Source organism: Pipistrellus kuhlii, unplaced genomic scaffold (genome assembly GCF_014108245.1).
Source record: "Pipistrellus kuhlii isolate mPipKuh1 unplaced genomic scaffold, mPipKuh1.p scaffold_m20_p_10, whole genome shotgun sequence".
Taxonomy (NCBI): Eukaryota; Metazoa; Chordata; class Mammalia; order Chiroptera; family Vespertilionidae; genus Pipistrellus; species Pipistrellus kuhlii.
In genome coordinates, this window is record NW_023425405.1 from 22,278,833 (window position 1) to 22,304,496 (window position 25,664).

At 40.3% G+C, this 25,664-nt stretch overlaps 1 protein-coding gene and 1 long non-coding RNA gene across 3 annotated transcripts in view; one reads left to right on the forward strand and one right to left on the reverse strand.

The window, feature by feature from the left end:
* LOC123651890 overlaps positions 1-25,664 on the reverse strand; it is a 31,709-nt gene that overhangs the window by 3,283 nt on the left and 2,762 nt on the right. Inside the window, exons 2-3 of one of the 2 annotated variants that reach the window (XR_006740877.1) lie at positions 25,130-25,210; positions 22,209-22,256 (exon numbers count right to left, since the gene is read on the reverse strand). This is a non-coding gene — a long non-coding RNA (uncharacterized LOC123651890). Of the gene's footprint in view, positions 1-4,187; positions 4,301-22,208; positions 22,257-25,129; positions 25,211-25,664 lie in introns of those variants that run through there. The other variant, XR_006740876.1, reaches the window with a different exon arrangement.
* LOC118711217 (olfactory receptor 2A5-like) lies at positions 1,503-4,172 on the forward strand. The gene has a single exon (XM_036424239.2). The coding sequence runs from the start codon at positions 2,818-2,820 to the stop codon at positions 3,766-3,768; it is 951 nt and encodes a 316-aa protein (XP_036280132.1). The 5' UTR covers positions 1,503-2,817; the 3' UTR covers positions 3,769-4,172.

Sequence of the window (25,664 nt, forward strand, 5' to 3'; positions counted from 1 at the left end):
TCTTATCACTGAAACCAGTTTTGCTCAGTGGATAGAGCATCGGCCTGCGAACTGAAAGGTCCCAGGTTTGATTCCGGTCAAGGGCATGTACCTTGGTTGCAGGCACATCCCCAGAAGGGGGTGTACAAGAGGCAGCTGATCGATGATTCTCTCTCATTGATGTTTCTAGCTCTCTATCCCTCTCTCTTCCTCCCTGTGAAAAATCAATAAAATATGTTTAAAAAATTAAAAAAAATTTCTTATCACTTCACCAGAGGTTTTAGGGAAATTGTTCCTTGAGCTTCTTTATTTTGCCAATGGAAATATGTATGTCTTCAATCATCAGCTATGCTGTGAACCAAGAACCATAGTCAAATTTTCTTTCCTTCCTTGTTAACACAGAACCACACTGCATTCACACAAAAACCTACATCTCTCTAAAGTAAAGTACCAAATAAGTTCTAATAAGTGGGTTTTGGACAATTCTCTCCAAAACTTTGCCCCGTGAGCAAACATACATAAATATACACATTTGCACCTGTAGGCTTGACCCATAAGAGAAACAATCAGAAAAAACTTCAAGAAATTCTCTATATTTTATTTTCTGTTATATAAAGACAACACCTCATTCCAAGGCATCATTGTATCAGAGTGTTCACTGAACATCATGATTATATCATAGTCTAGATAGGAATTTGACATGCCTGCCCTCTAAACCCCAAGACATCTCTTCAAGGCTAGCTTTACTCTGGTTTCTGTTTTCCCTTACTTCTAATACCCCCATATAAAAATCTCAGATACTATGTGGAAATGTCTCAGCATCTTACTCACCAAGTGTAGGAAGTTTGATAAAAAATGGTTTTCTTACCTACCAATACCAAACTTAAAATTATCTAAGAAGAAAAGAGAAATAAATTAATGCCAGTTTTTGAAGTCATCATCTCATAAGGATGATGCTTTGCCTCCTCTGAGCTCCGCTAATTTCATTTGGGACAAGACTGAGATCCAGGACCCGTCACTATCCAAATACTTAAGGAGTGTAATTTGCAATGTGGTCCCAGTAGTATGTTTATCCTTATTATGATACAAGTTTCATGTATATGGATCCATCTGGGTATTAAGTCAATAATACCAGCTCCTTTTCTTCTGAACATCCATCCCCAGGGCCCAGAGAGAGAGAAAGACAAACAACTTCTGGTTTTCCTGGTAGAGATGGTATCTGTATCTTTTGTGACCTTTTGTTTCATCTCTCTCAGGGATCCTCAGGAAAATCTAGGAGGGCTTGGGCGGCAATGACCTCACTGTAAAACCTTTACAGCTGTGCTCACAGTGAGCCAGCCTATCTCTGCATTTGCCTGTGTCAAGAGAACAGGGACAGAGGAAGTCAGTGGGACCCCCTCCTCACATGGGAGTCCATTCTGTGGGACTCTTTCCTTCTCCCCACCTGGGAGTCTGTACTTGTTCTTGAATAAATCTCCACCCCTGCTGTAAAAAAAAGAGAGAGAGAGAGAGAGAGAGAGAGAGAGAGAGAGAGAGAGAGAGAGAGAGAATTGGACAACTCCTGCACCTGATCTTCTTTCCACGATTGTTGGAGGGAGCAAGATCCTCAGCTCTGACCTGCAAAATCTCGCCTCACTTCTGTACAGTTTCCTCTAAATCTAATATTTCTGAGATAAGACTAAGGCCACAGTGAGTAAAGGACCTTTTGCAAAGTGTGATAATTTACAGAAGCTGGGGTCTGGAGAGAGGAAGGGGTCTAGAAATTAGCAAACTAATTGGGAGGTCCAGGGTCAACTTACGGACTTAAAAACAGGGTTGGAATTTGTAGATCTGGAGTTATAAGTTGCCCATTGAGAATGAATACTCTTGAATGTCATGAATTGTCATTAGTAGGTGTATACTTCTATGGAATATCTTAGGTTTTTCCTTTGGCCATAGGGTTGGTGGAATGTATTGTCTTTCGTCTATTATCCATCCATACATCCAACAAATGTATTGGACACTATTCAAATGCAGTGGGGCCCAGAAACAATATCTACTCAGAAGCTGGAAAGAAGCCCTATAAGATGCTGGGGTAGAGTAGGAGGGGGTAATGTTATATTGTTAACTCTTTACATAGATAACCACTCGCCCTGACTCTGTACCATGAATTAATTCTATGAACACTGGCCAGATTAGTGATTCTGCTCTGCTTGTGCCCAGAAGGGAGACAACTAGATTTCCCTGCATAGCATCAGGAAGTAAAAAAGCGTACTGCCAACATTTACTAAAGCCCTAAACCTGGTGAGTACAGAGAAAACAAATGCCTCTTTGAAATTGTGTTTGTAAATCTCATTCTCTAATTCATTAATTCATATATTTACTCCTGATCATTTATTGAGCACATGCAATGGGCAATAAACTCAGCACACATTATAAAATAAGAGCAAATCAAATGAGGAAAAATGGGAACAGAATTAAAAATCTAAATAAATTAGAAAGTAAAACTATGAGAATATGGCTATGGGCCTTTCTAAAAAATAAAATAAGTCATTCTGAAAAAGGATTTATTCTGTGGCTGCCAATAGGATGGTAAAAATGTGGATCTTGCAATCAAAATTAATAAAATTCTTTAGAAATGAAAACAGTACATGATACCTTGTGCCCACTTAGACTAGTTATCCGAACAGATTGTATTTCTTACTTTCGTGTGGATAAGAGGATCGATGTAATGAACCTGAAAGGGATTGCTAGTTGAGTCAGTACACAGTGGGCACCATAAATGTCCTCTTTCTGTTTAATAACTGATCCAGATCTGCATTTGCTCCTCAGCCACCAGCATCCTGCAGTGACCCACACATGCACTGTTGCCAGGGTATGATGGAAAATCAGACACGGGTCACAGAATTCGTTCTCCTGGGATTCCTGCTCAGCCCAAACATGCAGCTGCTCCTCTTTGTGCTCTTCTCTCTGTTCTACGCCCTCACCCTGCTGGGCAATGCAGTCATCGTGGGGCTCATCTGGCTGGACTCCCGACTGCACACCCCCATGTACTTCTTCCTCTCACACCTGGCCATTGTTGATATTTCATATGCTTCAAATAATGTCCCAAAGATGCTGGAAAACCTTCTGAATAAGGAAAAAACTATCTCCTTTGTCCCATGCATACTACAGACCTTTTTATACATGGCTTTTGCTCACACTGAGTGTCTCCTCTTGGTAATGATGTCCTATGATCGGTATGTGGCAATCTGCCACCCCCTCCATTATCCTGTCATCATGAGCTGGAGAGTGTGCACAGTCCTGGTTGCCATCTCCTGGGCATGTGGTTCCCTCCTGGCTCTGGTCCATGTGATTCTCATCCTGAGGCTGCCCTTCTGTGGGCCTCATGAAATCAACCACTTCTTCTGTGAGATCCTGTCTGTCCTCAGGCTGGCCTGTGCTGACACTAGGCTCAACCAGGTTGTCATCTTTGCTGCTTCTGTATTTATCTTAGTGGGGCCCCTCAGCTTGGTGCTGGTGTCCTACACACGCATCCTCATTGCCATCCTGAGGATCCAGTCTGGGGAGGGTCGCAGAAAGGCCTTCTCAACCTGCTCCTCCCACCTCTGCGTGGTTGGTCTCTTCTTTGGTAGTGCCATCGTCATATACATGGCCCCCAAATCCTACCACCCTGAAGAGCAGCAGAAGATCCTTTCCCTGTTTTATAGCCTTTTCAACCCTATGCTGAACCCGCTGATCTACAGCCTGAGGAACGCAGAAATCAAGGGTGCCCTGAAGAGAGTAAAGTGGAAACAGAGAGCAGAATGAGGGATGCCAGGGAGAGGCCTGAAGGCAGAAGATTTGTCCTCTGAGATCTGGGGGAATGGTGATGTGAATATTAAAAAATCTAATGTCTTAGATTTTTGCTATAAATAATATATATTCATCAGTTTCTATCCTTAACATGGTGTACTGTCCAGAACATGGAGCATAAGTAGAAAGTGACAGAGAGCACAGACTCAGACAAGTCACAAAGTGGGGAAGCACAGGCACCGAGAGCCACAGACTCCTACAACAAATGCATAGCATGATCTGAGGTCCAATTTCTCTTCTGTTGAGGATTTGTTCTCTCTAATCTCCTTTTAGATTCCTCCCTAATTTCCATTGCCTTTATTGCTGTAAGTATATGCTAACAATTCCATAATATACTGCTACAAAGGGCACCTCTATAAAGACAGAATACTCACCTGGGGATAAGCAGGCTCCTATAGAGTCTACTTCCTGCTCTGGAATGTAACGACTAGAGAAGATGACATTCAATCTGAAAAAGCATCTGCATCTGAGCCCAATAAATCTATTTCTGTGAAAAGCAAAGTTTAATTATACGAATTTTCAATATGAAAGACAGAAATAACAGAATCTTAGTTTCATTTCATTCTGCACCATTTGGTTAGAAAGAGCTTGTGTCTAGAATAAATAAACTAGGGAAGTTGTCTTTCCCAGAGTCCTGGCAATGGAGCTTGATGTATGTCATCACCCATTAGGATGATCATTGCATAAAATATCCTAGGTGTAAGGAAATCCTGTGAAAGGAAAAAAAGCATCAGGGAAGGCTAATAGCTTGACGGAACATTGCAGACCACACTTAGAATCCATAACACAAGTAAGTCTGATAAGGACTTGTAGGAACCTCAGCAGAATTCCAAAGAATACCTGCTCCAGGGACTATAAATCACTTCTTCTGGACCCAAGTGATCAGAATAATATGGAAGAAGAATTTTTTTTTTTTTTAAAACACAAGTTCAGGACTTAAGTGGCCAGCACAGTATAATGAGTGATTTCTTTATGGTGTCTTCTGAATTCTTTTCCTCTCTATTCTTGTTTTATCATGCATCATTCAAGTGTATCATATATGTGATAGTATATTATCTGCTTTTTCTGGATTTATTTTTTATCTGAATTCTCTCATTTATGATTATCACTTCGTATCTTTCTTTGCCCATGAAAATAGGAAGCAAAAGGAAAGCTTTTCCCTCCACCCTCCTATTTTCCTCTCAGTTCTCAAAAAGCCTCATTCATTAGCTCATTTGGGAAAAATATTTTATCTCTGGCCATTAGTCTTTTTATCTCCATGGAATCAAGACATTTCCAGTCCCAGAAACCACAAACCTTGCTCTGAGCTCCTTGGCCTCAGTATACGAACAATTTGAATAAAGCAATTGATATTGGCTCTAAGAGTAACAAAAAGCACTATAGAATTATCGAGTGCCCTATTGTAAAGTTAGAAAGAAAGAAAGAAAGAAAGAAAGAAAGAAAGAAAGAAAGAAAGAAAGGAAGGAAGGAAGGAAGGAAGGAAGGAAGGAAGGAAGGAAGGAAGGAAGGAAGAAAGAAAGAAAGAAAAGAAAGAAAGAAAGAAAGAAAGGCTTTTTAGCTATACCTAGAAAAATTATTTTCTCTAAAATATGCATATCTTGTGTTAAGGTTAAAACCCCCAAAAAGAAGAGGAAAAAGAAAATACAGGATAATTTCTCTCACACAAAACATCAGCCATAGGTTTGAATTTAGAATATTTTTAAAAGGGCCTGTTAGGAAAATTAGGGATGGCATTCACTCCTGTTATGTCAGTTCAAAAATACTTGACAAAGAATGGGCCTAAAAGACTAAGTTTCTGTGAAGGTAACTGGTGCCAATGAATTATAGAGATAGTCTCCAGCCGGTCTGAGAAGTGGTGAGGACTGAAAAAACAAGACACAAAAATACTCTCTTTTGTTACTAAGCTGCAGGAAATGTTTGAGTATATGAGGGCATTCTATTAACTGTTTTAATATTTGAGTTTTAGGATTCTAATAAATTACATTTCGCTCTTATAATGCCTTTTGTTTTAGAGGTATAATCCTAATTAGAGTTTATTTAGCACATGAGTCCAAGTACTGCTTATGAATATTATGAATACACACACACACACACACACACACACACACACACATATACATTAAATATATATATATTTTTCTTTCAACATGAATCACTGTTTTCAAAGAGATGAGAAATAAAAAAGGATGCATTTTCTTTATCCTTTTTTTTTTGTTGGGTGGGATATTTCCCAATTATCCTATTTACTAGTACATTTAACCAGTAACACTGTGAAGTCAACATGATTCCTTTCTTATTGTTGACACTATTACAGATTTCCCATATCCCAACTTCCCCTTACCCACCTCCATCCAGCCCCAACTCCCCTCCCTCTGGCCATCACCACACTGTTGTCAGTGTCCAGGGGCAATGCATACATGTTCTTTGTCTTCACCTATTTTTATAACCTTTCATAGTTAAGGCAGAAAACTTTCAGAGTGATTTAGTAATTTGGCCTACACCACTCAGTCAGTTATAGGACCTAGCTGGGGGATTAACATCATCATACTTAGCTTGTTAGCTTTCTTCCCAAAATATCACAGATTTTAACTCAACATGGCTTAGCGTTGGCATCCACATGACAGAGCAGAATGGGGGGAAAAAATAATTTATATTATTCTGGTCAAAGCATTAACTGTAAAAGTCCTGATGATAAAGGTGCAAAATCCAGATGGAACACATCTGTTATCCAGCCTGTCATTGGAGAAACATTACTTCTCTTGATCAAAGCAGAAATTCTCACCTGAGTGGCTAATCATGCCTACTAACAACTCCTTTTCCATGCCACTCTGCAGTGCCCTAAAGAGGCAATCTACGTAAAACACCATGCTGTTCTCAACATCTCATCTTCCCTAGGATTCTGGTCCTTTGTCCATTATCAAGTTTACCTACTTGTTTTCCTTTATGTGGAATCTCTGGAAGCTTCCTTCCTCACGTGTATATGAACCTAGGATGGACCTCACCAGTGCTCTAGACTGATAGGATTGAAGGAAAGCAGGAACCCAGCACAGGCTCAAATTGAGGGGCATCCTATTTTGGATTCGTATCCATAATATGCCACAGCTTCTAAACATAAGTAAACCTCCCCAATCTGGGGTTTTATCTTAGGCAAAACTGCAACAGAGATAGCTAAGACAAAAAGAGGGCGAGAATCTACACCCATTTGTGTCAGAAATTCATTTTCACAGGAGTGTGGCTGGAAGGAGAAGGCTGAGGCCCTAAGAGGTGTGGGAGTATCAGAAATAGGAGCTGTTATGGTTATAAATAAAATAGAGGTCCAGTGCATGAAATTCATGCACTTGGAGGGTCTCTCAGCCTGGCCTGTGCCCTCTCACAGTCTGGGAGCCCTTGGGAGATGTCCAACAACACAGTCCATCAACACAGATTTATTATATTGATTGATATATGATCTTTTTATCACTTACCATAAAAATAGTGATATTACTTGATCTAAAATATTTCTTCAATCTAAGCATATATTTTAAACAAGTTATGATTAAATTACTTTCAAAATACAATGAGATAGCAGTTACTGGTCATTGTGGTATCAAGAGATAATATTTCAATATTTCATGTAAGTGGGTTGGCATTTTATTATTGCTATTATGAATTACTAGAGGCCTGGTGCACAAAATTTGTGCACTGGAGTGGGGGGGGGGGTCCTACTAGTAGCCTAGCCTGCACCCTCTCACTGTCCAGGACCCCTAAGAGGATGTCTGCCTGCCAGCTTACGCCCATTCCCAGACAGTTGGAAATCCCTCTCCCAGTCTAGGACCCCTCGCTCCTTACCGCCCACCTGCTGGCTGCTCCTTACCACTCAGCTTCCTTAGCACTGCTAGGAAGGCAGGAGAAGCTCCTGTCGCCACCACTGTGCTCAGCAGCTGTGAGCCCTATCTTTCTGAGTAGTTGTCTGTGGGCCAACTGCTCTCTTCCTTCTCATTTAGTTTGAGCAGCATGTGAGGGCAGAGCTTGCTGTCATGGAATGCAGAGGGCTGCCTGGAACTGAGGGGAGTGGCTGGGCCCACAGAGTGAGAGAGGTGGACACAGAGGACACTATCTCACCCAACTATGGGGCGGGCTGGCTGGCCTTCATCTTCCTGACCCCACCCAGGGAGGGACCGAGCAGGGTGTCCGCCTCTCCATTCTCCATCCTTCCATCTGTGACACCTGTCACCCTTGCCAGGCCTCCCCCTAAGTGAGTTCAGCTCAATCCCTGAATGTAAAAGGGCATGGGGGGAGTGCTCCATTCCAGTGCCCCCTGATTCCCAGCGAGAGGACCTGATCTCAGAACAGTGGCCACAGCTGCAGAACATAGATCTGTTTCAAGAAAGTTGGGAAAGCAGACTTTCATGTGTCCCTATTCCAAAAGGTGGCAGTTTATTCTTAAGAGTAACTTAAGTGGGTAAAGTCAGGGCCAAGCCGGGCCGTTTCTTCATTCAGTCTCTCTGAGGCGCATGGCAGAACCAAGTCTCAGCTCTTAGAAGGACACTTCTGGGTTTTTTAAGCCTAAAGGACAGTAGTCTGTTTCTATTCTTGTTCTTTGGGATTTTTTTTCACTGTCGGATAAAAGGATACGTACATTGGGAATCCTCTTGAGATACAATATTCCAGTTGTACCCATGTGAGGACGACAGCACCCCTCAGAGGGAGGGAGCCAACAGATGGGGAGCAGGGAATTCTGAAAACCAAAGCGATGACAGAGATGCTAAGCCTTTCCTTCATGCATCTGACACTCCTTTTCAGGCGGCCTGTAGGCCGGGCGTCTGCTGGACCTTTACTACTTGATGTCCTGCCCTGTGAGCCCTGCCCCAGCCCTGGAGTGCAGGGGGCATCTAGGCGCACCCCTACCCCCAGCTCCCCACTGTGCTTCCACCTCCTTGGGAAACTTTGCTTTTCTAGCTTTGTCCCTGCGGGAGAGCCATAGGGGAGCCAGATCCCTTTCCTTCCTTCTAAAGTGCCCTGAAAAGCGCTAAGACAGCTATGCCAGGAAAGGGCCATTCAAGTTTGGCAAGAGTTTGCGATTTGCTGAAGGCACGGTGAACAGTTTTCTCTTACCCCGTTTGTGGGAGTGTAATCTGACTAAAACCAATGGACTAAGCAAACAGAAGAACTTTCTGCAGGGAGCGCTGGGCCCCAGGTTTAAAGGCCAGCCACACCTCGATCACAGGAGACCCAGAGACCCACCGGTCCAGCCCGGTCCAGACCTCCCTTCCGCTGCTGTGCCTGTCAGGAGGGAATTCTGAGCCCTGGCTGGAGGCTGCAGCGACAGGGAGCTTTGGGCCGGGGTTTGAAGGCCGGCCACGCCCCCATTGCTGTTCCGCCCCTGTTGGCAGGGCCCAGGGCCTAGTCCTTTGGTCATCCCTAACTGCCCCGCCCCCTCTCCCACTGCTGGCCTGGTCGCCCCACATAGCCTCCTGTTCGGTCTTCCGTTCCAGTTGTTTAGGACGTGACTGACCCCTGAGTTTATATTATATTATATTAGGATTAGATAGTATTGTCCAAGGTTGTATGTAAGACAGATAACCTGAAGGCAAACTTCCTATGTAATCAAAATCCTCATAGAAACCACTCAAATACTGAAACTGTCAACAAGTCTCTGGAATTTCTGTGGGGAAAATGTTGGGGAGGTAGAAAAGAGAGATTTTGTGAATGGTGAATTGTGAAAGAGTAATAAGGAAATTTTGAAGTGAAGAGAATATATCAGAAAGGGGACCAGAGAAGGAAAGAGATCCAGATACAGTAAATGACATAGTGGGGGGGAGACACAGCCATTAAGAGAAACAAAATTCAGAGAAAGAAAAGTTACCGAGGATAAAGAGGGACATTACATAATAAGTTTCAATTCCCCCCAAAAAACTCAACAGTTCTTAACATCTATATACCTAACAATAGAACAAAAATATACATGAAGCAAAAAGTTATAGAACTGAAAGGAGAAATAGATAATACACTATTATAGATGGAGAGTTTGACATCTGCTATCAGAAATGGATAGATCTAGCAGTCAGGAAATCAGTAGGTTATATCTGAATTCAACAACACCATCCATCAAGTGGACAGAATAGACTTGTTTAGACTACTTCACCCAACAACAGCAAGATACATACATATGCTTCTAAGCTCACATGGAACATTGATCAACATAAACCACATTCTGGGTCATAAAACACATCAAGCAAAGTTAAAATAATAGAACTCATATAGTGTTTGCTCTTAGTGCACACTGAAATTAGAGTGGAAATCAATACCAGAGAGATAGCTGAAAAATCCCCAAGTATTTGGAGATTAAACACAACTCCTCTAAATAGCATGTGAGTCAAAGAAGAAATCTCAAGAGAAATTTAAAAATATTTTTAACTAAAGAGAGAGGAGAGCTCTATTGAGCATATTATAACAAATATCCCCATTAACAGTAAACCAGTACTTCAGTTGAACTGAGGGTTTAAAAAGAGTTTCCATTTTAGGAATGCTGCCTGACTCATGCCCACAATATTAGAAAAGAGTTTATCAGTTCATGAGATCCTAAATTTTACTTCTCAAAACACAGACTCTATCTACTACTGACAGGTTTGTTCATGTGTAAAGAAATTATTTCAATCTTAGATATTTACTTTGAAACCATAGAGACCAGAGAATTTATTAGTCATCAAACAATTTGCCAATTTGTAAATTGCTAACTTGTACCTACATGTACTATATATCATTTATAGCATAAAACAGTATATGAATGTTACATTTGGATCTGGAATAATATATACAATGTTTTTAAATCTCTCATTTCTACTAGCCCTTTGACAAATTTAACTCATTTGATTTCAGGTTAAGATGCTTTTAATATCATGTAGAATAAAATAAACTATGGGGAAAAGGAAAGAAAATAGAAGTATCTTTCAATATTAATGTGTAAGCCCTGGCTGGTGCGACTCTGTGGTTAGAGAGTTGGCCTGTGCACCAAAAGGTCTCATGTTCAATTCTCATTCAAGGGCATATACCTAGGTTGTGGGTTTGCTCCCTGCCCCCAATAGAGGCGTGTGTGTGTGTGTGTGTGTGTGTGTGTGTGTGTGGTGGGGGGAAGACCACCAGTCCATGCTCTTCTCTCACATTAATGTTTATCTCTCTTTCTCTGTCTCTCCCTCTCTCCCCTCCCTTCCACTGTCTCTGAAAAGCAGTGGAAAAAAATATCCTCATGTGAGGATTAACAACAACAAAAAAAGATTAATGCCTAAATGTTTTGGAGATTATACAGTTATTTTTAAAACTTCAGACAGTATGTTCTTTTTTGCCTGGGAAAAAAAATGTCCTTAATTGGGTATAATTATAGTAGGCAAGATTTAAGAAAGCCAGAAACTCTAGATTCAGCCCAAGGATGGTCTAAAATTTCAATAGTTAGGCATTCATTCATTCATGCATATTCATTTATTTGTTCACTAAATAAACATTTGCTAAATGTCATAGATTAAAAAAAAAGAAGAAGGAAAAAAAAGAAAAAAAAAAAGAGGGAGGGCATACAAGGAGTGCATTGCTATTCAGGCCTGTAAAAGGAACTGGACTGGGAGTCCATATAGCAATGATTCTTAAAGCAACTTAGTCTCTCTTTAGGTTTCTAAGAGTCATACTTTGAAGCAGTGTTTCTTTCCCTTTATATGATCATTTTAGGAGTTACAAAGGCAACAAAGGAGGACTTAATGAAGAGATTAAACTTTTTCTAAGGTGTGGACTGAAACGCATTTTTACAACTAAATATTTTCATGTGCTTTGCAGGTTTTCTAAATAAATTTAAAAGGATACTAGCACAATAAATTTTTATATAATCCCGAGAAAAGTAATTCTTGTCATGAATTAGGAGTTCCTACTATATGAGTTAGATTCATTTGATTTTTGGTGACATAATGATGTATTGCTAATGCTTATAAAAAGACATTTGTGGCTTTTGAGTAAGGATATCCTTCAGTATCCCAGTTAGCTACTTGGAAAAAGTTTTTGGGGGTTGTATTTCAATGATGTTATCTCTGCCCAGGGCCTGACCTTCACTCTGTAGACCCAACTTTGGAAATTTTGTTCAATGAACACATTTCTCAGCTGTATCATACTATTCGAGCTCAAAAAAGAACCTAATAACCTTGAATGGAATTATCTGTTATAACAAATTGTCAAGAACTTTGTTGACGAGCACATTCCCCCCTTATTAAAATAGCTGCACTGGAAAGCAAATGGATACCTCATGGGAGATTGGTGAACATGGGATCAGAGCAGAAGAGATTTAATTGGAACTCACCAGGTGGGTTTATTGATCACTGATCACTGAAACCGTCTGAACTATAGTACAGGCCTGCCAAGAGGGCAGCACTCCTAGCCCTTCGACTAGACGTCCCTGGGTAGTGTGAGAAGGTGCTGGCAAACACTGACACTCATGGATCACCTTTTCTTTATTCCTCAGCCTTTCTCTAGACAAGGACCCCACACAACTGTTACATCTGGGCTCCAAGAATCAGGCAGGCCCTCCTCCCTGATTCTGCAAGATTGCATCCAAGCACTTGGAACAGACCTGTGGGTGCACTCATTTCCCAGGTACATGTTTGTTCAGGTTGTCTTGTTTCCCCCTCCAGTTCTTCTCTTCCATGGTTGAGTGGATTTTACAAGTTTTACTTCTTAAAAAGAAGTGTTACTTCTCTTATTTCCAAGTTCCTCAGGGAGTATCTCATTGTTGTCTCCATTGATATTAATGACAGCTGGACCCAACAGTAGCATCTTTCCTTACATTAATCTGGAGAAAGTTTTTCTTCCGAGGCAGGCAGACACAACTTCAACAGTTCACCCACTGGTTATTTTTGCCAAGCAAAGGCACTAACAACATGTTTGCAGTAGCAAAGATGCTGGATTTCTACTGGTTTGAGGAGGCTGTTATCTAGGACTTAGGGACAAGTCAGCTATAATTTGGTACATTACCATTTCACAGAAATATCAAATACCTGACTGCCACTGTATTGCTTTAGCATTCTGTAAAATGACAAATTCATTAAATTATCTCTTTTCCAAAAAATTTTAAAATTAGCTATCAATAAAGTATTTAGCAATTCTTTTTTGTTGAAGTAAGGCAGAGTGAATTTATTAATGAGTGGTAACTTCCTATGTGTCTGAATTTCACACATGGTATATGATACAAGTGCTAAGCTATTACACAAATAGTAGGTCTTCCAACACACTGCTATTCAAGTTTGGTCTTTCCTTCTTCTTCTTATTTTTTTTTTTTTTTGTATTTTTAAATAATATATTTTATTGAATTTTTACAGAGAGAAAGGGAGAGGGATAGAGAGCTAGAAATATCAATGAGAGAGAAACATCGATCAGCTGCCTCTTGCACACCCCCCACCGGGGATATACTCACAACCAAGGTACAGGCCCTTGACCGGAATTGAACCTGGGACCTTTCAGTACACAGGGCGATGCTCTATCCACTGAACCAAACCGGTTTCAGCCTTTCCTCCTTATTATAGTAAATAAATTTTCTCTTTTAATAGGAGTAGATATGGGATGGGTTATAAATAGTATGCGAAATGTTTTCACACATATTTACACACACTGGGCCCTCAAATCAATGCATGAATGCCTGGCTTCACACTCATTTACACTTCTGCACACAAAGTCTAGACTCACAATACATGAATACTGGACAGCCCCCCAAATTCAGTTCCTACAAATATTATGGGTTGTTTGTCAAAACAATTTTTTGGTAAATTAGTAACCATAAATCAGTTAGTAGATAATTGCCAAAATGGCCAACTGTTGGTTTGTAAAATAGTCGTTAGAGCCCATATGTAGTACATCCATTGATTCCTTCCTAGCAATATGAACAATCTCATTGTCAGAAAAGTTGCTTTTTATCTTTTTGCTCCTCCTGTTATCATGGAAAACACTCTGGAGTGCAAAGGTTGGTTTCAGTTACTGAAAGTTGGTATTTCTTTTGAGAAAGTAGAATTACATCTCTTTTCTAGGACTACTCTAATCCTCATATTTGGGGTTCTTATATTACTGATTACTTCTACACTCCAGAAATTCTCTGCATAACTTTGACATGTACAGTTCCAAGATGATCTCTATTTCACCATTATTTTATTTCCTCTTTTGGGTTGACTTTCCTTTCATCAAAGGCTATAGGTAACCTTTCATTATAGAAAGGGATTGTGTCACCCTAAGGATGAGGCTCACATGGATCAAGGCCAGGAGGGAGTCACAATGCCCAGGAAGTCACCACCAGGGTGATGCAAACTCTGTAGCTCACAATGAGAGAATACCAACGGGTATATGACACCAAGATTATCCTTTAATCAGGAAGAACATCGGAGCTCATAAGTTGCCAAAACCTTGGCATTCATGGCCTCCAGATGTCCCCACAGAAGGCCACTCAGCCTTGGATGGAGCAGCCTTGACAATAGTTCAAACTGCTACCCAGGCTCAGTGACTTCTTTGTGAGTTACTTGGCAAAAGTTTCTCCCTTTAAACCTGTTTTTAGCCCATCCACCGAGAAAGCATGAGAGACCTTCCTAAGGCAAAGGAATTTAGATTTTGTTTTTGATATCCAACATTTTATCATCTTAAACCTGGAATTTATACATTTCTCTGTGTATAATCTCGCCACAAGGGAAAGGATGAGAATTGGTTTATCTCTTCATTCTCATCACCTTAACATTCCTAACACATAGTGAGTACTCACCAAACACTTGGTAAATAAAGGACCCTTTAATTATTTGTTAGCCCCATTTCTGAATTTTCAGACTTAGCTGTATTTTGCTTTCTACCTTTTTTAAAATTTATTTTTGTTGTTAACAGTATTATATATTTTCCCAATCCCCTCCCCCCCCCGCCCCCTTTTACATTCTCCACTTAGCTTTGCCCCACCCCAGGCCTTCACTGCACTATTGTCTGTGTCCATTGGCTATGCTTATTATGCATATAAGATTTTTTGTAATCTCATCCCACTCCTCTCTCTCCCTTTCCTCCTGAGATCTGTCAGTCTGTTCCATGTCTCTGGACCTATTTTGTTCATCAGTTTGTTTTGTTCATTATATTCCACATATAAGTGAGATCATATGATACTTGTCTTTCTCTGACTGGCTTATTTCACTTAGCTTAATCATCTCCAGATCCATCCATTCTATCTCAAAGGGTAAGAGATCTTTCTTTTTTACAGCTGCATAGTATTCCATTGTGTAAATGTGCCATAGTTTTTTATCCACTCCTATACTAATGGCACTTGGATTGTTTCCAGATATTAGCTATTGTAAATAATGCTGATATGAGCAGAGGGGTGCATATATTCTTTTTGATTGATGCTTCAGGCTTCTTTGTACATACTCCCAGACGTGGGATTGATGGGTCAAATGAAAGTTCCATTTTTAATTTTTTGAGGAAAACATACAGTTTTCCATAGTGGCTGTACCAGCCTGCATTCCCACCAGCAGTGTGCTAGGGTTCCCTTTCCCCCACATACTCACCAGCACTTTTCACCAATACATCTCCTAGGGTAGGAGAAGCATAGGGGAAAAAATAAATTTGAATACATAAAACTAAAAAACTTCTGCCCGGCAAAAGAAACCATCCTCAACATGAAAAGGGAACCCACTCTATGGGAGAACACATTTGCCAGTGATACAAAATATACAAAGAACTCATATAACTCAACAAAAGGAAGACAAACAATCCAATTTAAAAAATGGGCAAAGAACCAGAATAGATACTTCTGCAAAGAGGACATACATATGGCCAAGGGACTTATGGAAGAATGCTCAATGCTTACTAATCATCAGAGATACAATAAGGTATATCACCTCAGACCTCCTAGAATGGCTACTATCAATAAATCAACAAACAAGTGATTTTTAAACCTCCTTTAAGTCTCTCTAATTGTGAGTTATCCTAGACCTTTCATTGTAGCTCATAATGACTGAGCACTTTCTATGTGATAGACCCCATATAAAATGCTTTAATATAATCTTCACATCAAGTCTGTGGAATGTGTACTATTACTATCCTTATATAATGACAAAGAAAATGAAGTTTAGAGAAGTTAATTAATTTACCCAAGGTCAAGGAATTATTGACTGATAGAAACGTATTCAAATCAGGTAGTATGGCTTTAATGAACTCTGAACTACTCTATTATAGAAGATCTACTGATATTCATAACCTGAATGGTTGGCATCAAGACTTCATAATATACACTCCATAAATTCTGAGTGCATGAAGAGTCATTGTGGTCAGATTTCTTCCCATAATTTTATGGGCCTGGACATGTGTTCACCATCATGTTTTAAATTAGATATCTTTTTTATCCATTAGATTTATCCAATTCTTGCTTTTAGGATATTCTTACATGATAGGTATTAATGATCAAGAACACGTTATTGCTCTATGATTACAGAGAAGAAAAAAAAAACAAATTAGGGTAGAAATATAGCACTTAGTATTAAAAATATATATCCTGGGATTTACACAGATTAATAATTTAATTTAAAAAATAAAAAAAATAAAAAATAAAAATAAAATAAATAAAAATAAAAATATCCTGGGGATGTTTATTCACTTCTATCATAGAGAACAGTGGTTATTGGCCTCTCAAGGACATGTGCCAAATTGCTAAGCCTGTGCCTCTGGAAGGCCAGGGTGGTCTGCTGTCTGGTGGGAAGCCACGTTAGGGTGTTGCCCTTGAAAACTCTGGCAAGAGGGTGGAGACAATTATGGACAGTAACTATAGGAAATGATAGGGATGTAACTCTGTATGCAGTAGCTGGTTCACTTGCAACCTGAAATTGGCACCTGAAGCATCTTTGGCATGTAGACTAGGGATTGCCAACCACCAAGCTGTAAGATTGTTATTTACTGTTTGCCGTGAGTGTAGAGTATCATTGTTAAATATGGGTTGTTGAGACAGAAACAAAAGAAGGAATGCCGTCCCACTGAGTGAAAACATGATTGTTTTCCCAGCCAGCAGGGAAGTGTCTCATACTCCTTGCTTTCTTGACCAACACTGAATAGCAGTATTTAATTTTTATCTATTTTTAACCCGAGTTACTCTGTTTGTTTGCTTTTGATTTCTGAAGTAATGTTGGACCAAAAGAAAAACTGGATCCTTGAGCAGAGTATGATTTAGTTAACAGAGTGCTGGCTTAGAGTCCAGATGTCTGGGTTCTCATCCCAGTTCTCCCACTAATTCACTGTGTGACCTTAGAAAAATTGCTTAACTGCTCTGGCCTTTAGTTTCCTCATCTATAAAATGAATAGTTGAACTAGACAATCTTTAAGGTCATTTCTTATTTTCTAATTTTCTGTCTTTCTCATGGTTCTTGAATTTTCATTGGCATTTTGCCTTTTCACTTCTTAAAGGAATATGGAATAAGTTTCATGCAGCAAAGATGAAATGGACTCTTAAAGTTTAATGAATATCTTAAGCTTAAACATAGTAGGAACTCTAAGAGTAACTACTGAATTAATAAATGAGTTGACTATTTTAGTTCTCTAGGAAATCAGGATTGCAGAAGGCTGGCTGAAACATAAAGTAAAATGCCCACTTAAGAAAAAGGAGTTTTATTGGCCTTCTTGAATCTTTTTAAGAGTAACTTTTCACTTTTAGTAAGAAATATTCTAGCACCTGGAATGAAACTTAAATGTCTAATTCCATGCCTGTATTGCCCACATTGTAAAAAAAATAATTTTAATATTAACTACTTATCGAATGATTATTAAGTGTCAGGCATTGTGTGAGATATCGGTATTATTATCTTGTCTGAATCTCATAACCCTTCTATGAGTTTAGTAATTTTATTGTACTCATTTGAAAAACCAAAAAGGAAACAAGCATAGAGATGGTAAAACTTTCCTATGATGACAAGCACGAGTGTGACACAACCTGGCCTCTATTCCAGGTCAGCCTAACTCCAAAGACCACACCCACAACCACTAAGCACACTTCAGCTTTTCTGGCTATAGTTAAGCAAGGCTCAAGAAGGACAATTAGAATATTCTGAAAATCCATTTTAAGGAAAAGATAAAAAATATAGTCAACAGTTTTTATTATACAGGGGTTGGCAAAAATAGGTTTATAGTTATTTATATGGGAAAAGACATGCAGATTATGTTATTACAGTAGCTTTAATTACCCAAAAGAATGTCACAATGGCTCAGTGTGCTGAGAAACAATCTTGTAAGTACTTGAATTGCCAACCTTCAATATAATACATTCTTGTAGTCTTTGAAAATCAATAAACAAACCTGGATTTCAGTGACTTGCCTGGATCAGCCCCACTGCCTCCCGAGGTGGTTGAACTCAGACCTGCTTCTGCCCACTTCTGTGTATGTGTCTATAGCAACATATAAAACAGGTTTGTATCGGGCAAAAATTACCTAGATATAAGTAGAGATGAATGACTGTCCACAGCGGTTAGGGGCAATCAGGTAGACAGAGGGTCACTTGCATGTCTAGCCCTGCCCTCCAGCAAGCAGTTAGGGGTGATCAAGTAGGCAGGTAAGTGGTTAGGGGTGATCAAGTAGAAGGCGAGCAGTTAGGGGCAATCAGGTTGGCAGGAAGAGTGGTTAGTGGTGATCAGGCAGGCAGACCAGCAGTTAAGGATCATCAGGTAGGTAAGCAAGTAGTTAGGAGCTATTGGGTAGGCAGGCAGGCAAGAAAGTGGTTAGGGGTGATCAAGTAGGCAAGCAAGCAGTTAGGGGCAGTCAGGTAGGCAGATGCCCTCTCATAGGGCTGGTACTGCCCCCCAGGAAAGAAAGAGGGAGACTCAGGCCACCCACAATTACTCTGTGCCAGGTGGGCAGCTGGCCAGCAATAGCCCCACAGAGGGAGGCCCAGGCCAGCCAAGCCATCACACCCCATGCCTGTTGCCTGCAGAGGGAGGCCACTGGTGATGGGGGGAGAGGGGGCAGCACTGCCCAGATGGCAAACAGTGGCAGTGGTCCAGCTGCTTGCAGCCAGGGGAAGGAAAACCCTGATAGGCCCTAATCTCAGGCCAGGTTTAGGGACCCTGCCTAAGGGGTCCCGGACTGTGAGAGGATGCAGGGTGGGCTGAGGGACCCTCCTGAGTGCACAAATTTTCTTGGACTGGGCCTCTAGTGTGTGTGTGTGTGTGTGTGTGTGTGTGTGTAATTATTGTATATATATATAATTATATTATATATATATAATTAAAAGCCTAAGCAACCATTTGACTGTTTGACCATTCTACCAGTAGCTATGACGCACATTGACCACCAGGGGGCAGACACTCCAACTGGTAGGTTAGCTTGCTGCTGGGGTCTGGCCCATTGGGAGTGGGCGAGATGGGCTGGACACTGGACACACTCTGAATATATCCATGCACTGGGCAGGTTTGGCCTGATCCCCACAGGATAGGCCGAGGGACCCAACTAGTGCATGATTGGGTTGGGAGGGGTCGAGGAAGGGCTCCAGGGCATGTCCAGCCCATCTCACCCAGTCTCAATCAGGCTTATCAGGGCCAATTGGGGCTGTCTCACCCAGTGCTGATCAGGGCCGATTGGCACTGGCTAGCGGGGGAAGGACCACATCGGTGCAAGAATCCATGCACTGGGCCTCTATAATATGGAATATATGCAACTATTAATAGAGTGAAGTTTTATTTCTATAATATCCAGAGAAGATTCTCATAAAGTAAGTGCATATTGATATCATACTTTATCACCCATTTAATTTTATGTGAAATACAACCCAAATAAAATTTAAAGACAGTAGGCCCCACTACAGTAGAGACATTCTGGATCACTACTGCTCCCCAGATCACTTCCTGAGGGACCTAGTTGGTATCAACCATGAACCATCAAGTCTCTAGATGGTGGGGAATCCATAGACCTGGGTTCAGGTATGTCATGATTAGTTGTATCCTTGTTTTTCTTTCCCATGTATAAAATGTTGGTAAGATACCACTCACCCTAGCTGTTTGTTGTGAGCTTCAAAAAATGTAATATACATGTTACCACTTTTTAAGTTGAAATATAGTACTGAACATGACTCTTAGTTCTATAGCATAGATATTCATCAGTTCTCTTCCCTCATCTTCATCTTTTCTTTACCCCACTTCCTCTATGTGTACCTGACTCCTTGTAAACAAAATAGTGTGCTCTCTTGGGTTGAAACCTACTACAGTTCAGTTCTAGGGAAGATGTCAGGGGAGAGGCAGAGAAGGGTGTCTGAACAAAAGACAAAACTGGTCAAAATTTTTTGTTTTGGGGTATCCAACGTAGACAGGTTTGTGATCCTTTCTTCCCAAAAAGTAGGTTGTGATGGAGATGGGATAGGTGATATTTTAAGAAGGTGGGAGAATGGAAAAGCTGTATTTCCAGCTACCCCAAATGATATCCCCATGGAGACTGTGTTGAACTGGAGGAGCAGAAGTAATGACTGAAGCTGGTAGAGTCAGAAAACTAAGTGATTAATTCTTCTGGGCTATTTCATCTTTCTTTATCAGATACAGTGGCACAAATTGTTACTGTGGGTGCAGTGGGCATCTTTTTGTGGAATGAAGCAAAGCTACTGGTTGAGTAATATGAGCTTTTGTAAAGTCAGTGCCTGTTCAGTATGATTTTGAAGGTACCCTAGGCTTACAATGATGTCTCCCTCCTGTTTTCAGATACTTGGAATTTCTTTAGCAAGACAACCTTGTTTCACAATCAGAGATAAACTTAACATGCAGATGCACATATTTATGGTAGGTTGTAAGTAGCAGGTACTAGGGGACCTGTTTTGATAAGTGTTAGAGCCCTAGATACCTAAGGAGGGTGGGGAGTAAGGGAGGCTGAGACTCCCCCTGCCAGCATCACCTATTTTCATCCTTACCTCTTCTGAAACCTGTGGCCATCCCAGACTTTTACCTTCCATTTAAGTCTCTGAAATTGCTAGGAGACTTAAGAAATTGGCAGAAACAAAGCAAATATACACTAAATTCACCCAATAGAGGCTCATTACGTAAAGGGTAGTATTTCCATGCCAGTGCAATGGAATACCATGCAATTATCAACAAACAAACACAAAAATCTGATATGGTAATTCTCCATATATTATATAGAAAACCCTTCAAGATACATTGAGTAGTTTAGGAGAAAGAGTATTGACTAAGTGACCAAGCCTTGTGAAACATTTGAAATTCATATAATCAAATTTATAATAAGAAAGTTATAAAAACAAAATAGTAACTACACTGATATATCATATTTCTCCTGTCAGATTGGCAAAGATAAAAAAAGTTTCAAAAACACAGTTAGGGAGAGCATGGGATGTAATAAATTGCTATAATTTGGTATAAATGACTTCTATGGAGAAGTTTGTCAATGTCTCCCACAATTACAAATGCCCTTACCATTTGACCCAGCAACTCCGCTTCCGGGGATATATCCTACAGCAGGTTGGCATGTGCAAAGCAACAGAGGACAAGGTTAATCATCCAAGCATTGCTTGCACTACTGACCTATTGGAAACCTCAATAGGAAACTGGGTAACCAAGTTATGGTCCACCCATGCAATAGAATACTGTATCCCTGAAAAATAAGCAAAGAAGCTTTTCTGTACTGATATTATGGAACAATCTTCAATGTATTTTTAAGTGAAAAATGCAAGTTTCAAATTATATTGTGGCCTATTGTTGATGTGATGTGTTTCCTAAAAGCAGGGAGTATTTTTGGAAGCATTTTACAAACAACTTGTAATATGGGAGTGTCCAGGAAAGAGAGCTGGATAGCTGGATCATGTGTGAAGGGAAAAGTGCACACTTTTGTCCTTTTAAATTTTGAAACATATCCATACATAATTTTTTAAAAATATGAAAAAGTTAAAACAGGCTTTTAAAAGTCTGCAAAAATTCCAGTAACCTTAAACTCTAAGGAAGTCTGAGGTTCTTCAGAGGGCAGCCTGTTCAAGTTCCAAACTTTCACAGGAGGAGAAATTCCATATTTGATAAAAGATTGGGCATTTTCCCCTCCACTGGAGGGTAGAGTTTTCAATACAGAGTTTTCAACATACAAAGGTGGGCAACATACAAAGCTGTTCATGTGGAAAAAGACACACAAGTTATGTTATTATACAGTAGCTTTATTAACTCAAAGGATGTCACAATAGCACAGTACACTGAGGGATAATCCTGCAAGTGCTTGAATTGTTGGCCTTCATTAGTCAGATGTTCTTGTAGTCTTTGAAAATCAATAAACAGCTGAAACCAGTTTGGCTCAGTGGATAGAGCCTCAGCCTGCGGACTGAAAGGTCCCAGGTTCGATTCCGGTCAAGGGCATGTACCTTGGTTGCGGGCACATCCCCAGTAGGGGGTGTGCAAGAGGCAGCTGATCGATGTCTCTCTATCACGGATGTTTCTCTCTCTATCCCTCTTTCTTCCTCTCTGTAAAAAAATCAATAAAATATATTTTAAAAAAAGAAAAAAAGAAAGAAAGAAAATCAATAAACGAAGCCCGATTTTAGTGACTTGTCTGGGTCACTGGGTCAGCCCACTGCCTCTTGAGGTGGCTGAACTCAGACCTACTCGTGTGTGTGTGTGTGTGTGTGTGTGTGTGTTTAATAGTAATATATAACCAGGTTTTTAGTGGGCAAAAGTTAGAGACAAATGAGCCATGCACAATAAAACAAGTGAAAACCACTAAAGACTATGAGAGATGTATAGTAATTAGAGAAATGAATTTTAAAGCATAAGATGCCATTTTATTTTGCCCAGATGGACAAAAACAAAAAGATGGATACTTGCTAGGGTTGCTAAGCATGTGGGCAAATGGATATTTCCCTGTAGTCTTGTTGGAAATACAAGTTAATTTGATTGTAAGTGAAACATTTTCTCAGGAATATTTTCTAGGAAATGGTTTTGTATGTTTTTGGCAGCTCTGAATTCTTCTCTGTAATGTACCCCATTACAGTGCTTTAGCTCATAAAGATGAAAGGACATCCTTTGCTAGCTCCTCTGGAGGAGACAGAAAAGAATCATGGCACCCAGTGTTTCTTCCTTTATTTCCCTATATTTCCACCGGGGACTTAAGAGTTACTTTGCTCAGTTAAAAGAGAACCAGATCCCTTTGGACATGGTTAAAACCCAAATGTGAAAACACACAGCCTAAATAAAACAGGTCTGAGATGGGAGAGTACTGGATCCTAAGTGTGGGTGATTATTCTGAAAAGAAGAAAGCTGCCTCTAACTGGGAGCTACTAGTTCACCCAGGAGAGATTTCCAAGATTTGAGAAACCTTTTGTTACTCACAAATTCTGTGTTATAAGGATTATTTAGAGCCAAAAATGCATTTTCAAAATTGATTTTTTTTAAAGGACAACTGTTATTTTCAAAACAGAAAGGCTGAGAGCAAAACCATTTATTTCCACAAGATGGTGCTATAACTTCTGCCAAGCAGGAAACTCACTTTTCCATCAGGAGCCAGAAATCCAAGATATATTTCTGATTGGGAATCAGAAATATATCTTTGTTAATCCGTCAAAAAAGCACACTGGGCAAAAGTGTTCTGGTGGAGATTGATTTGGGCCAATAGGGAGAAGGTTGTTCCAGGTAATAATGCCTCCCACCACCTCCACACATACCCGAATTAATGTCTCAAGGCTCCATGGCCACCGTTCAGCCCACTCCTTTTCCAAAATGCTGCTCTTACACTGTCAGACATATGTGTGTCAGGAATGGAACCTGGATGCTAAGGCGTGGCGCAGAGTGCCAACTATAATGGAAATGTATCTCCTGCACCCACCCACACTTTCCACCTGGGGCAACTCAGGATTCAACCCTCAATAAAGCCTTTCTTTCCACTCTAGCCCACATTAATCATACTTTCCTTTGGATTTCCCTGGCATTATTATTTTTACTTCTTTTTAGGCTTCTCAGAGATTGCTTTAGAACAGTATTTTACCATTTCCATCTACATTTTCCAAGTTGTTTGGGGACAGAATCTTTATTTTATACATAACTGCCATTGTATAACCTACAACAAGGAGCATCCTACCTTGAATTTATGCATATTAATGGTATCACAAATGCAGGCAATCTAAAGTAAATGCTCAATAACCTTGGTTGGTAGCCTGAGTAACTAGGAAGATGCTAACCACAGTTGGCCACTATCTAGGAGCAAGGAATATGATCTTTTAAGTCACATCCTCTCTGGAGCTGTTTGATCATCTATAGAAGGGTAGGACTGAACTGTTCTCCTAACTCTCCTTTTCTTTTTAACATTTGCTTCTATGACTTTAATGTCTTCAGTACCCCTGACTTGAGGGAGCTGTGGAGACAAGAATATGTGTATCATAATGGAAACAGAAAGATATTTCTACTAATGTGAATGACATCTCCATCCCTATTCACCTTTATTCCTATCTCCATTTTTGTGTCTTTCATTCTTTGGCAATCAAAACTGTGACACAGCAAAGCTGGCCACTTCCTCTATCTTTTGTCACTAGGACCTCTCTGCTCCCACAGGGAGATGAGGACCAGCAGAAGCCCAGGAGCACAGTGACAATAAGGCCCACTGGCCCACTATTAGGAGTAGGACAGGAAACCTGCTGTGCAGGAGTTGTGGCTGCAATTGGAAAAATGGATAATATGGATGAAAGTGAGAAAGGGATACTTGTACCTAAGGACAGTCACTGGGGACTGTGCTTGCTGGAACAAGACACTTCCAGAAACAGACATCAAGGACCTAAAATTAGGGATAAAGCCAGTAACTTTCTACTGAAGGGAAAAACAGTGTTTGGACAATTCAAAAGAACCAAGATCATTTCTGCATTCAAAATAATCAAAGCTGGGGAGAGTGTAGTCAATGCAGCTTCATGAAGAAGCTTGTAGGCCATGCATGCTACTGAATTTGGACTTTATACTTCCTCTAAGGATTTCCTCCCATTTTATAATTAACAAAAATTGTGTATATGTAAGGTATACAACTTGATATTTTGATTTTCATATATGTTGTGAAATGATCACAATTGAACTAATTAGCATACCCCTCACTTTACACAGTTGCTATTTTTTTTATTTTTCTTCTCCGTCATGTCTTCACCTACCTCGTGTTAAGCCCACACTATTTGCTCTTCCCTGAATAAAATGTGTCCCATTTCCAAGGTTGGTATTATCCTCTCCACCAAGTGGCAGATACTTTTTTAAGACAAGCCAGCTCAACCTTCCTCATGTCTTTTAACCCTTTTCTTATTCCCCAAGTAGTGCTCTCTCCTTTATGCTACCATTGCACTATGTGTAGATATCAACATAGCCCTTACCACCCTCTGCTTTCACTGGGTGCTTCTTGTGTCTTTCTTCTGTTCCTTGGGGGCAGGGACTTGGTCTTCGATTTCTGGTTTCTAAAAATGCATATTGAGTAAATAAATAAGACAGTGAATGAGGCAAATAGTATTTATACCTTGAATAGCACTAAATTTAGGCTATTGCAAAGGATGAGAAAAGAAAAAAATATGTTCATCAGAATGGAACTGGGTAGCTATGAAGCATAGCAGGGTAGGCTTAAAGAGAGAGATGGAGAGACCAAGATCAGCCAAGTTAAGATCTGAATTCAGTTCAAAAGGTTCAAAGGTAGATCATGGGATCAAGCACAAGGCAGTCAGAAAGGTCAGAGCAGTTTTCAAAAAACTAGCACTGAGAGTTAGAGGTACCCAAGTGGGAGACCACACCACCAATAACAAGGGTGGTGTCCCCAGTAGGATATCTGGTCAGGCAGTGACAGCCCCAGGGATCACTTGGATGAGTGACTTGTAAAAGGTCGCTGTAAATCCTTTATCAAAATAGGAGGATAGGGAG

What these genes read in the sequence shown, in the direction of transcription:
- LOC118711217 (XM_036424239.2), top strand. Translation starts at nt 2,818, where the DNA reads ATGCACTGTTGCCAGGGTATGATGGAAAATCAGACACGGGTCACAGAA.